The 14,721-nt window shown below is 39.0% G+C and overlaps 1 protein-coding gene across 3 annotated transcripts; it reads left to right on the top strand.

Moving 5' to 3' along the window:
- The first annotated feature begins 1,375 nt into the window (after positions 1–1,375).
- Positions 1,376–14,680, top strand: LOC309491639 (uncharacterized protein). Of its 3 annotated transcripts, none has more exons than XM_082190694.1 (8): positions 1,376–3,782; positions 3,983–4,081; positions 4,190–4,561; positions 4,727–4,828; positions 5,176–5,408; positions 8,154–8,332; positions 9,556–9,649; positions 9,743–9,882. In XM_082190694.1, exons 1-8 carry the CDS (start codon positions 3,533–3,535, stop codon positions 9,746–9,748), a joined length of 1,335 nt encoding a protein of 444 aa, XP_082046820.1. In that variant the 5' UTR covers positions 1,376–3,532; the 3' UTR covers positions 9,749–9,882. The 3 variants fall into 3 exon arrangements, with proteins under 3 accessions (XP_082046820.1, XP_082046819.1, XP_082046821.1); XM_082190693.1 differs by having other exon boundaries at positions 3,980–4,081; XM_082190695.1 differs by lacking the exons at positions 1,376–3,782; positions 3,983–4,081; positions 4,190–4,561; positions 4,727–4,828; positions 5,176–5,408 and adding exons at positions 12,093–12,184; positions 12,408–12,522; positions 12,840–13,112; positions 13,251–13,424; positions 13,510–14,680 and having other exon boundaries at positions 8,160–8,332; positions 9,743–9,879.
- The last annotated feature ends 41 nt before the right edge of the window (positions 14,681–14,721 follow it).

Here is a 14,721-nt window from a genome sequence, read left to right as displayed (position 1 = left end):
CACCAATCCAAACTATATGCTAACTGTCAATCATATTTGACGATAGTGGTCTTGACAGAAATAGTGTTTAATAAAATGTGGTATCTTGTATGTTTTTTATACAGATCCAGTCCAACAGAGGGTAGCCAGCAAGATGAAGCAAAAAAAAAAAGTGTTAAGTACTCTATTTACATTTTCTCTATTTAAAATGATACGATGTATCAACTACACATTGATTCTGCCGTCACAGTTAGGTATTGTCTATACTGGTATATTGGTATACTTATTTCAATGTTATATTGACTGTCTTTCAGATGAGTGTCCAGAATGCTGTAGGAGAGTGAGGCAAAACAACTTTGACTACTCCAAGGTTTTGAAAAGAAGAGTGAGAGAGGTTTGTCTTTCTAAAGCCTTTTCAACTGTCTTGCTTTATATCAATGTACTTGCATTCACTCATTATTAATATTTAAATCCTTTTTGATTCTACAATGAATAAGGCCCTGTGTCCACAAAAGCGTTTTTTCACGCGACTGGCATATTTTTCCAATAGTTTTCAGTGGGAGCGCCGCTGAGTGTCTTTTTCACGCTGATGCACTGAGCATTCGTCGTTTTTTACCGGTCGCAAAGAGTTGAAGAATGTTCAACTTTGGGTAAAATGCAGCGCTCATCACTGTCACTTTTTACCCAGCTGTCCAATCACAGTGGAGGAGGGGCGGGACTATCTTGAAAATACATTCGCCAAAGAGGGACATACCTGGAAATTCAAGCTTCGCCTTTTGCGTTTTACACTCAGTGACACTTTACCGGTCGCAAAGAGTTGAAGAATGTTCAACTTTGGGTAAAATGCAGCGCTCATCACTGTCACTTTTTACCCAGCCGTCCAATCACAGTGGAGGAGGGGCGGGACTAATAACACACAACCGCCACACTCTGCTCGTACAAAGTAAACAGATGACAACAACAAGCATAATAATTAAACAAAATAATTTTAAACTAGAGCCAGAGCAAATACTTTATAATCTATCGACATTTTTATATAGAAACAACACAGAAACAAACAATCTGTGAAATGAGATACTAGTAACACTTTCGCGAATATTCCGTATAATAACAAGAAGCAAAGCATCTCTACTGGAAAAAAAAAAGCCAAACGCTGCCAAAACGCTCTCAAGCACTCACAGCTAGGCGTTATCAGCTGGCTAAAAACGGTTTGGTGGACACACAGCCTTAGCCTGACTACGTCAGACTTCGTACTTCCGCTCAATTTCAGTTCGCTTCTGTACTCAGTCTGAGATAGCGACCGTTTTCCCTGTTTTCCTCCGGCCTCAAAACAATCAACGAACAGAGGGCGGGCTGAGAGCCGTGACGTAGACGCTGATTGTACCGTGGATGCGTAGATTTACTTCACATAATCTGCAAAAGTCGTTCACAGCCATGTTCACTCCGGTATTTCGCTCGATGGTTTTGTTTTCGCATCATACATGTGTTTGCAACACGGTCTCACCCCTATTCGTCACATACTGCCGTTTGGTCATTTTCCCCTCACGTCCAAAGGCCGACGTTGAGGGTACCCCCTATTCGTCGCTTGACAACGGAGAGGGTCGTCCGATAGATTTGAGTGCAAATCCCTCATCTTTGAATTTTGACGAAATGGGGTTACCCATCCAGCGGTTTGCCTGCGCTGGAAAGTATGGTTTTAGGCGACTGATTTTATGCTGCAAATGTGTATTTTGCAGTAGCGTGCGGCGCATATACTGTTACAATCATTGGCGCGGTGACCATACATTTTCGTAGGGCAGAAACCCTTGTCTGAATCGGTATAACGACTTTTCCTTTCTCTTTTTTATATAATTTTGGGTTACATTAAAATTACATAATTACAGGACTTTATATTTGCTGTATGCTTAACACGTGCCTTAAAGGTGGGATATTTTATAATTGTAGATCACATAGTTTGATCATTTCCCCCTCACGTCCATAAGCCGACGTTGAGGGTAGCTACCCCCATTCGTCGCTTGACAACGGAGAGGGTCGTCCGATATTTGAATGCAAATCCCTCATCTTTGGATTTTGACGAAATGGGGGTTATCCATCCAGCTGGAAAGTATGGTTTCAGGCGATTAATTATGCTGCAAATGTGCATTTTACAGTAGCGTGCGGCGCATATACTGTTACAATCATTGGCGCGGTGACCATACATTTTCGTAGGGCAGAAACCCTTGACTAAATCGGTATCACGACTTTTTTCTCTCTCTCTCTTTTTTTTTTTTTTATATATAATTTTGGCCTACATTAAAACGACATAATTGCAGGACTGCATATTTGCTGTAGGCTTAAAACATGCCTTAATTTAGGTGGGATATTTTGCCGATGGTATTTCAATTTGCAATTGCTTATACTATAGTGAGCCTACAACTTTGCTTTTTTTTTGCGTCAAAAAAAATTAATAAACAATATTCGCCTACTTTTATAGAACTTTCATCTCAATACTGATTATGATGTTGTAATAAATTAAATAGCCTACTGCAGAAATGTTTATATTGCTTAATATGGACATATCCTTTGGCAAAGTGATGGATGCATTCTGGGAAGTGGTGTGTTTAAATGTAATGGCTACATATACCCGTGTTTCCTTCACTTAGACATTTATGCTGACCCTTTAAAATTATATTAAAAAATATTATAAAAAAATATTAAGACTGTACTTTTTAATTATGATTGATATTTTGGCGCAATTTTGTGCAACACGTCACTGTGTGCGACCATCGCAGAAACCATTGCCCAGCGCGATTCCACCACGGTAAGTCGCTTACAACAGTCTCATAAGAAAGAGAAATGAATAAGCATTTATACGTCCAAAAGTAATACAATTACGAGTTTATAAAAAAAAAGAACATGTTGTAGGCCTATATATATATCAGGGTACCGTCGTCGGTGTATGAATGAATGAATGAATGGGTGAATGTGAGGCAATCTGTAAAGCGCTTTGGTGGCAATGAGTCTGTTGCAAGCGCCTATATAGTCCATTTTGTGTGGAAATAAACTCATAATTTTATTTTGGACGTGTAAATGCTTATTGAGGGATTATTGGGGATATATATATATATATATATATATATATATATATATATATATAGTTTAAGTCTGGCAAGGCAAAGTTTATACAAGTATCCTGATCATGTTATTCCTGTTTGTTTATCCAAACACAAGGATGTGTTCAAAATATCATGAACCCTAAAGCTCACACAAAAACTTATTTTTAAAGCCATTCATTTTTTATGATATTGTGATTGCATGAATGAACAAGAGCACCATTTACTTAACTTCTTAGCCTAGTAGTTATTCATATTGTAATATGTAGTTTGGTGATCTATTCTTTTTTGATTTGTTCTTCTCTTTCTCTGCAGGTTCCTTAATCCCTGTCCTTTAAAAAAAAAAACATCACCTCATTACATCGGAAAAAAAAGCACTTTTAAGAGCCACATTTGTCTTGTATCTTGTTACTCTCTCTACTGTTGTATTGTGTTCTCTCTCTCTTGCTGTCTTACTGACCATGTCTGATCCTGAGATGGACCGTCTCCTGAATGAGATGAGTGACCTTGTTGATCAGGCTGAACATCAAGCTCACCTCCAACAGCTCATTGGCATGCACCAGGAAGCAGAACCATCCACCAGTCAGCCTTCCACCAGTAATCCGTCCACCAGCCGGCCATCAAACAGCAAGCAAGATGTTAGGTGGATTAAGAGGGACAGTGAGGGAAACATTATTTACGGCAGGCCCAGATCATCCCGGAAACAAGCAGGTAAGATTTTTTCTACATTAATGTTTATTAAAATGTAGACTCCAGATCTAGTTTTGTATCTTGGAAAGGTATACCACATAATCACAAGTCATGGGTCTGAATTAGAATATATCTGAGGTTATTATTACGTACCTGTGCCTAGCATCAGGTAAAGTTTGTGTCATTGAGTGTAAAAAGCAACAGCTTTTTTGCTACAGCAGGTCCCAGTCACAGCCAGAGTCGAAAGACTGGTGTCTCTCATGTCAGGGCTCCGGAAACCAGTGCGGAAATGACCATTGACTTTCCTTCCGTTTCTGCAGGTGTGTTATTTATTTTGACTTCACTGGTTCAAAACAGTATGTTCATTTATTATAAAATCGCCATTGTTCAATGCTACTGTTTTTAAATATTGTGCATTGTTTTAACAGAGTCCTTCCTTCAAGAGCTTAAACGCTCACTGGGTGAGGACATACATGAAGATGAAATGGCACTTCAAGCCTCAGCAGACTGGTCGACTCGAAAGAGCCTCATATCAGGGTGGTGGGAGAAAGAGAGACCCCGACTGGTCAACACCATGGTGGCTCGACAACATGCGGCAACTCGGATCTGCCAACATTGTGGAAATGGTCCAGCCGTTATCCGTTGTTGTGACTGCCGACCACACCCATTCCTCTGTGGCCAGTGTGATGTCAGGGTCCACCAAGGTCAAGTGTTCCACAACAGGGATTCGATGACACTTGCATTTTTTCATCCATTGCCTCCCACAACTTGTGTTGTGGAGAGGGTTCTAACCCAGTGTGGTAAGTTGTAGTTTTTAAGTCACATTCTTAGACTTGACTGAAAAACGAAATGCTGTTTTCTGATAGGTCGATGAAGCCGTCAAGTGCATCTTGTTTAAAATAGTTTCCAGTAAACAAATGTTATTGTTTAATTCTCATCCATGTGTTTTTTTGTTTGTTTTTAAGAGCGTCTTGTTCCTTTGGAGATGCCAGAGACAATATGCGGTTGTCTACAAGTATCGTCCAGTGTCATCGCAGGACAGTCCATAGTTGTGGTTACAATGAATGGTAAGAAGAACTTTATGGGTTTGGGTGGGGGTCACTTCTGTAGAATTTTCTTTTTGATTTTCTCTGATTTTCTTTATCATGGATGGAAATCCAGAGGTGTCAATAGGTTGTGTGTTGATTAGATTGGCTGGGCCCACCTATGTGGAGGAAAACAATTAACCTTTGTTTGAATGGGGATAGTTAATTTGCCTGACAAAAGTGTGACTTCCTATAGAGTGCCTTACAAAATGTTTGTAGAAGTGTCCTCCTGATCCATCCTTAGTCAAATGTTCCCATATCAGTTGTCAGAATGACACAGTTTGGTCTGTCAGAATTAACTTTGTGTATATATTTCCTTCTTTTTCCAGGGCGATATGATCTCAGATTGCCTCAGATTATATGCAAAGCATGTGAAGCCACTTGGAGTCCTGGAGTGGATGACCTGATCCGTAATGACTACTGGCCTGCCACTTCTCACTATTCAACTGTGTACGCAACAGATGTCCTTTTTTCTTTTGAAGAGCTGAAGATGGCTGCACCAGGGATGTCTAGCCAAGCATTTCTTAGAATGCTGGATCAACGCACTGTTCGCTTTGGCCGTGTAAGTATTTGTGGTAATAATTGCGTAACTCCATATATAATACTATGAGGGCATGATGATGATGATGATAGTACACATGAACAGAGCCATTAGACCCTTTATAGACAACCATAAACTCATGTTCTCAAGGCCGGACTTACCATTGGGCTTGACTGGGCTCAAGCCCATGGGCCCCGCCCAATAGGGGGCCCCGCCCGTTTACGTTTGATTTTTTCAATAATATGTCAGTCATTTAATTTTTCATTTAAAGTTTGTTGATTGGTCTAGCATTGTTACCTGGCCCTGCCCTGCCATGAAAAATGTAATTTAATTAGCTAAATTAAATGTCAGTCATCTTGAGGTTTGCTGATTGGTTATTGGCAGTTACGTAGTGCCTCGTTTACTGCCGAACCGTTGAAAAAACCTGTCCGCATTAGACAGTAGCCGCGTTTCCATTAACCTTCAAATTGCGCAAATTGAAATTGCGAATTGAAAATAAGCACAATGGAAACACGTCAATTTCGCAAAAACTCCCGTTTATCGCAAAAAAGTTTTTACGCTCTCATGAGGAGGTTTTTCAGGCAATTCGAAAAAGGAATATTTCGCAAAACTGCAATGGAAACCGTTTTTGCGCATTTACAGTCACCAGACTTAGAAGACGCGGTGTGTTTGAGGTCCATGTATAGCTACGCAAATAATAATAATTTAATATTATTTTATCATAACATTTAATAGGCTATATTTAGAAGACGCTTTTATGCAAAAAAGGAACAAAGCTGAGTGTGGAGCGCGCACTGCATGACACGGAGGCGCGAGCGCGAACACTTGCATTTTCCTATCAACAGTGGAAACAACTTAAAATAGCCTAGGCTACTCTATCATTTCTTGTCATACAGAAAATAATAATACATTATTCCCATCTACTTTTATTTGTGTAAACTCACAATAACAAGAAAATGTTGTGCTTTTGTAAAATAAAATAAAACAATCAGACGCTTTCATGATCTCCGTAAACTGGAGCGCGAGAACTGAAACAAAATATAGCTTATGTAGGCTAAAGCTTGAAATGTCCACTTTAAATCGAACAAATTCGAATCGAAATCTAATACCTTCTGATTAATCTGTATGAAAGGTGCATTTCTCTCCAAAAGCGCATCTGCTTAACAGCGGAGATGGAGATGTGATTTTAGCCAAAACAATAGTTTATTAATAATATTAATGGCTCTTCTCATTCAGCACTGCGGAAAAACATCAATTCCATGTTCTAATTTGGCCTTAGAAAACCAGTCAAATCGACATGTTTTCCATATTAATTTGTGAATATTTTAAATGTTTAATAAAGGGGCAAAAATCTGAAAATTCGTCGATATTTACTTTTTTGCGCAGCAGTTGGTGTAGCCAGTTCAAATAAAAATTTTGGTGTTCAACTTTGCGTTTTAAAAAGACAACAACCGTTCATTTTTCGTTTTTCAATTACGGGTTAAAAAAGGAAAAACGAATAGGCACAAAAGTAGCCTACATGGATCGTTTGGACAGAATACGAGACAGAGTTCTTTATTAAATTCATAAAAGAAACAATAATTAGCCTATAGGAATACTGGATTCTAAATCTCAAAGAAATGCCACAATCAAAACATATGTTTTCCAGGTAAATAAGTGTTTTATTCTCATTCTGACCAAGACATTTGTGCATTGCAATAAACTTATGATCACTTTGAACTTTTTTAATCATTATGTATTTATTGGAAAAAACTTTTTCAAGCTTCAATCAGCGGTCATATAAATAAATTATTACGTTTTTTTAACATGTAACACTGTCTACGGTACCAGTCACCTTTTGAAAGTAGCTTTGCACTTCAAATAACGATTGGATCGATTATATTGTTACGCCACCAGATGGCGACAAATGACTTTTAAAAAAACATTTGTCATTGAATCGTTCATTCAGGAGATTCGTTCAAAAATGCTGATTCATCTATGAAACAAGTGTATTTGATTGAGGAATTGAATCATTCATTCAAACCAAAGTTTTTTTTATTTTTTTATAATTCAGATTAATTAAACATTTTTAATAGACTTCAGCAATTAACATAAATTATGTTATTTTGTTTAGTTGTTTGTTCAGAATCGTGATCTCTACTTTTTATTCTCAGTTTATCCAGAATTGTGTAGCTCTAATACATAGCTTGTGTATGTATCATTTGTGTTCTATTTAAAGTAATGTATAGCCTAGAAGGCAGGGCCCGAAAGTGACTCAAGCCCAGGGGCCCCCACCAACCTAAGTCCTGCCCTGCATGTTCTCTCATCAGCAGTTTGCACTGAGACATTTATGGAAAAACAGGTCATTCTGAAGATCTCAAATTCAACTCCAATGGCTACCGACTTTGACATCTTCTCCCCAATATCATTTCCTGATCCCAGAAGTGTTCCCTTGGATTAATGGGCTAAACATTGCACAGGCTTAATTCTAAACAGTATGGAAGCCGTTGTAGCCCTCTTTGCGTATAGATTTAGACTGAATGTCAAACAATATCCTGTATGTTTAATGGCCAGGTTCCCCAAATACACCAGTGTATAGTGTATGAGTGAAGTTTACACATTGTTTATTTCCTTTGATATGTATTCTAAGGAGTGGTAACAAAGTTTGTACAAACATCCCAAAATATATCCATTTAGAACATTTTACTTCAGTGTCGTATATTGTTTAATTTGATCCGTTTTACTGTTCTCTTTTGTTCTCTTTTACTGAACTCTTCTTTGAAACAGAGCGGAAACATCACAGCAGACAGCTTCCGGAAAAGCTTCTTGGAGTGGGAAGCTGTCCGATTCGAAGTGGACAAATTATGCCAGGAGGACCACTTTGACTGCCCAGCGTGCAACCCAGACATGCTTGCAGTATCCGTTGATGGAAACCGTAAGCACTACAGATTCAAGAGTGCAGCAAGGTACTGTGTGTGCATTGACGGTCCATTACTTTGAAAGTAACTGCTGTGAATTCAAAATCATATGAATATTTAAAGTTAAAGGTGCTGTAAGCGATGCCGGGAGTCGTAACTTCTTGTTGACATTCGAATTGTTGTCAAACAAAACGGAGGCTAGCTAGACCCTCCCTTCTCCTCATCCCGTCTCCTCCCTCCTCCCCTCCCTTCCGGCATAAAGGAAAGTCAAAGTAGTCATTACAAACAAAGTTACGTTTTACTGATACTTCATTCAATGTGTAATGTCGCCAAGTTAGATAAAGGGTTTTATATATTGCAGAACAGAATGCAGAAAAAGAGAAACATTATTTTAAAATCGTTTTGCCACCTGAAGCTATAACTATAGCTCCCATACAAGGACGCAATAATAGCAAGATAACGTAGCTTCGCGTTTCCCAGTGAGCATAAACAACGGCGGCGGCGTAAACAAATTTAGTCAAAGTTGTCAACAGCCTATAAATGAACATTCAAATTCATAACAAACAGTGGATGAAAACAATCATTCACACAAATTGTCGCCCTACTGTGAATTTGCTTGATCATTTACAATAGAGATTGAGCTCTGCTAGAAACATATATGTTGTATTCACCAAAGTTAACGCTGACTGCATAGTTCTAGCTAATTACATCCTTGTGTTGGTTTGGCGAACATTAACGTCAATTTAGAAAGAAATATGGATTTACCTGTTCTGCAAAAACAGAGCAACTGAATGTGGATCGGAAGCCCTTCTGCCGGCGGAGTTCTCCCACCTTTAAAAGGTTTTTCCGATGTAAATTCGGGACTTCACGCGTTCCTTATCCTTGTCCCTCTTCTTTGCAATTTGTTCATCGGAAATGTCGTGTTTCGGCCATAATTCAAACTTCCCTCTTCATGCTTCTCTCTCCTCCACACACCCACTTCATGTGCACGCGCACTAACCCCCTAAACCCCACACTCAAATACTTCTTGTCGGTGATTGGCTGGAACACTGTTTGTTGTGTTTCGTGGTGCGGGTGAGCCCAGTTTCTTTTTGTTGCCGTTTGTGGAGCCTGTGGTGTCTACAGAGACCGTGTTTTTTTACAGTGTGTTCAGGGGACAGGCAGCTAGCGGATAGTGAGGAGATGTTTGCTGTATGTGACAAAAAAATGTTTGGCCTAAAAAACGCGTGGCATCGCTTACAGCACCTTTAATATGTATCTCTTTTATTTAGATCGGAGGAAAAAGCCATCTTTGATGGCGTGTTCATCGCGAATGATGATGACGTTGCAAAATTCGTGGACTATGTCCATACCTCAACCAGTCATGTAAACTTGCACAACTTCACTATATTTACCTATAAAACACCACGTCCTACAGAGTACTTTGTTTGAACAAGTTTGGACTGTTCATCTTCCAAGTTTTAGGTCTCTGGAAGAGGTGTCTGTGGAGGGCAATGGTCAGCGGCGCGTGAAACGTCTCAGAAGTCCTCAGGAAAAACAGACGAGGAGGGCCTGGAACTCGCTGTATGTCGTCATGGGGTTCTCACCGTCATGGGGTATGTCGTCATGTCGTCATATGTTCAGGGGGGAGATTTTTGCCTACCCCCTGTACCTACAAAAGCAAATGGCCTGTAAGCCAGTTACATTTTTTGCAATGGATGTGGCATGCAAATACTGGCCTTACCTCCAGAGAGTGACAGAGAAATGCCCTGAGCTTCAGGATCTCCTCACCATGAGGCCATTTCTTTCTGTTTTTCATGCCAAAGCTCATGATTTCAAATGTGAGGTAAGAAAAAATGATTGTCCATGACATTTTCTTTCCCTGAAATCTTATCAAATTATAGACCCATTTCAAATCTTCCATTTATGTCTAAAATATTAGAAACTGGGCTCTTTCTTGCAACAAAATGATATCTATGAAAAGTTTCAGTCTTGATTCAGACCGCATCATAGCACTGAAACTGCGCTCGTTAAAATCACAAATGATTTACTTTTAGCTTCTGACCAAGGCTGTATCTCAATACTAGTTTTACTTGATCTTAGTGCTGCGTTCGATACTATAGATCACACATTACTCTTAGATCGACTACAAAATTATACTGGTGTTCAAGGACAAGCACTAAGCTGGTTCAAATCATACCTATCTGACCGCTACCATTTTGTCTATTTAAATGGAGAAAAATCGATCATAACTCCAGTAAACTATGGAGTGCCGCAGGGATCTGTATTAGGCCCTCTGTTATTTTCAATATATATGATGCCACTTGGAAATATTATAAGGAAACATGGAATTAGTTTCCATTGTTATGCTGATGACACTCAAATATATATTTCATCACGGCCGGATGAAAACGCTAAATTTTCCAAATTGACAGAGTGTGTTAAAGATATAAAAGATTGGATGACGCGTCATTTTCTTTTATTAAATCCAGACAAGACAGAGGTAATACTTATCGGTTCAAAAAACCGCCCACAAAACCTCGCACAATACAACTTTAACATCATAGGATGTCCTGTTACTTTATCCTCTACAGTAAAAGACCTGGGTGTTATACTCGATTGCAACCTGTCTTTTGAAAATCATATTTCATATGTTACAAAAACAGCCTTTTTCCAACTTAGAAACATTGCTAAGCTACGTAATATGCTATCAGTTTCTGATGCAGAAAAGTTAGTTCATGCATTCATGACCTCGAGACTGGATTACTGTAATGCTTTATTAGCTGGTTGTCCTGCATCCTCAATAAACAAGCTACAGTTAGTCCAAAATGCCGCCGCTAGAGTTCTTACGAGATCAAGAAAATATGATCATATAACACCGATTTTATCATCACTGCATTGGTTACCTATAAAGCTCCGTATTAATTATAAGATATTGCTACTGACTTATAAAGCCCTAAACGGCTTAGCTCCAGTCTATTTAACGGATCTTCTATCACCCTATAATCCATCGCGCTCTTTAAGATCACTAAATTCAAGGCTTTTGGTCATACCTAGGATATCCAGAACCACCAAAGGAGGGAGAGCATTTTCACATTTGGCTCCAAAACTCTGGAATAGTCTTCCTGATACTGTTCGTTGCTCAGACTCGCTCTCCCAGTTTAAAACTAGATTAAAGTCGCATCTCTTCAGCCAGGCATTCATATAATCCTACAGTTCAAACTACAATCCGGCCTCTAGCTCATAAATGCCAGAGGAGAACTGGCCCCCGACTGAGCCTGGGTTCTCCCAAGGTTTTTTTTTCTCCATTAGGTCACCTGATGGAGTTTTAGGACACCATTAGGTCACTTGGAGTTTTTTGGTTCCTTGCCACTGTTGCCTTTGGCTTGCTCAGTTGGGGATATTTTGGGGATATTTAATTTAATTTTATCAATCAATAAATTCCTCTTGAAACAAACTTTGTTGTATTATTTTAATGTAATACTGTGAAGCTGCTTTGATACAATCTGTATTGTGAAAAGCGCTATACAAATAAACTTGACTTGACTTGACATCAGAGTACCATTCACCTACTGTCCTGCCATAGTGCTCTATGCCATTTGACTACTGTCCTGCGCCACTGTTTCATGCTATTTCTTCACTATCCTGTGCTATTTACCTAACCCTTTCATCATGGGACAGTAATCAAATGGCACAAGACAGCAGATTAATAGTTCCATAGTACTGTAAGTTATTATCTCTGAAAAGTTTGTGATTCAAGTCTGCACAGTTTCTTCTCCTACTGCTACTGGAAAGAAAGGTGATAATCTCATATTTTTTATTTTTGCAGGACGCATAGACATGCTGACGATCATGGCCATGCGCTGGAACCAACAAAAGTTTGACAACTTGGCTTCTACCCTTGCCCGCCGATATCGGAAGGTAAAGACACCAGTTTTCCCTTATGCAAAATGCATAGCGATATTGTAAAATAAAATATTAAATGTTCATACCATATATATTGATAGTCCAAGTACATACGAATATACTGTATATTTAATTAGTGTTGTATGTGGTTTTCTAATAGTGAAGGTACTTCACAATCCTTATCAACAATTATTGTCAAAGTTGTAGGCGTTTCCCTCATTGTCATTTATGTTTGAAGGCCAAAATAGCCCTGCAATGCCAGTTGCATAACCTGGAGGCCATGAAAACGGTAATGGACATCTCAGACAGTCAACTGGAGAGGTGGATCTTTGATGTCAATGAGTGGGCAGAAGGTAGGATATACTGTTTTATACTGTTTGATATGGTGCTTGATGTATCACTTCTGACTAAGCTTGGCTGCAATTCCAAAGAGGCTCATTGTAATCGTAGTCAAAGAGCACATACTCTGATTGCTGATGACGTGTGGACAAGATTATCCCCATGGGGACAATAAAGAACCGAACTATACTCAAACTTAGCTACAAGTGTAGCCTCTCAGTTACAGAGAAATATGAAAAGATTGTTGAGGCTTTATTTTGCTCATACACCAAAAATATTTTTTCATGGAATCAAGAAGCATATCTCTTATCTCTTCATTTCTTCCTCTCAGCAACAACATCCCCAAATGATGCTGATGTTGCCGCTGTTGCCAGCCCAATAGAGGAGCTGGTGGCAAGTGTTAAGAGGAGGTCCCAGCGTCTTTATAAGGACAGTGACGGATGCAAAGGACGTGCCCGAATCCGCCGAAAGATCAGGGAGGAAAAAAAAATCGTAAATTCTGTAGTGGAGAAGTATAACACCTTGGTTCCTAATGCAGAAAAACTGACATTGGACACCATTCTATCTGACGAGATTGTTTGGCCATGGCAGCTTACACACGGTGGTATGTACACAATTCCGTTGACTTTGTGCAATAGTCACATAGTAGGACAAAATCTGTCATGCCTCGATTGTAACCCCAGAAAATATTGAAATACTAATCTTAATTACAACCGACTTATGTTTCATCTATGTATTTCAGACTCTGTAGATCTAAGGACAAAGAGGAAGGCGTTCTACATTGTGATGGCAGTAAGGAGACTTGAGGAGGAGAAGAGGATTCTTATTGCAGAGATGAACAAGCATTGGAAGTCTCTTTGCACCCGTGCAGACACCCTGAAGCAGATGTCATCCCAGCTTTCTAATGTGACATCAGGTATGTATTTGTTATACTTGGCATACATTACAATGTTTCTGAATGTTTCTGATTAATAAAGGCTCAATGTGTTTTAACATGTAAGGTGAGACGTGGGGCCTGCTTCAAGATGGTATCCGAGGTCTACAGAGCTTGACGATGAAGAACAAGGAAGCAAGCAACAGCCTTGCAAAGCATGCAAAGAAATGTTATGTTTATGTTAACATTTGTTTATGTTGTTTTTTATTGTAAGTATATGTCGGATGTATGATAAAATAATATGTTAAGTTTTATGTGTGAAGTATTTGAACTCAAGGCAAATATCCCTCTGGGGACAATAAAGGAGGCTATCGCCTGCAAAATGGGCTTCATGATTATATGTAAAAATGTAAACGTTGTCATAGGACTATAGCAAGCACATCATTGGAAAGGTCTCAAACCTCAACAGTAACATATGTCAGTCTGAAGAGGATACATTACTCCTGATTTGAATTATTGACCTCTGCTCTGAACCTTGAACCCAGTACATGTTTGTACAGGCTTGTCATTTAGCAACAGAATGTGCTACACACATAGGACCAGCTCTTATAGAAAGCTCTGGACCTTAGCCGTCATGCAGATATGGTCTCCAATGTTTAACCACTGTAAGCACTGTCAAATGTGGTAATAAGCTATTTTGACTTATTTAACGATTCAATTTTTTAAATCTGATGAGACCAGTGTGTTCCCCATCCCCCCAAAAAACAGGGTATATCCAAAATTCTACACTGCCAACTTCTACTTATGAGAAATATACCAATATATTTTGAAACTACAACTTCAACTAGAGACACCCACAGAACACAGTTACAAAGCTAGTGTTACTTGTAGTTCTTCCGGGCTGGGTGGGTGGACTTGTTCGACTCTGTTTTTCTGCTGTCTGCTGTGAATGGGCTTCAACTACACTCGAAAAGTTCAAAACTGAGCAAAGTGTTGTTGCTGGTGACAAAACCACTGATTAAATGTGTACATTGAAGCTATACTGGCGTTAAAGACCCCCTGACCTGCATTGAGGGATATGGGATTCATATGTGACCCGCTCAGCCCACATTGTAGTGTTCTGTCTGACAGCATACTGTAATGTTTCACCAATAATAATACTGGAATGACATAATTAAAATAATGTAATGAATACCATGATAACATCTAAATAAATGTTGATAGATGTAGCATTATAGTTTTAAAAATATCAATTAACAAAGCAATCCAGCTTCCCTGGCAATAAGACAGAAATAATAACATTAAAGAAATACATATAAACCATATGATCTCATGAATA

Source organism: Leuciscus leuciscus (assembly GCF_965113295.1).
Source record: "Leuciscus leuciscus genome assembly, contig: HAP1_SCAFFOLD_398, whole genome shotgun sequence".
Classification (NCBI taxonomy): domain Eukaryota; kingdom Metazoa; phylum Chordata; class Actinopteri; order Cypriniformes; family Leuciscidae; genus Leuciscus; species Leuciscus leuciscus.
The sequence above is the reverse complement of the archived record's forward strand: the minus strand, read 5'-3'. Positions and strand labels throughout refer to the sequence as shown.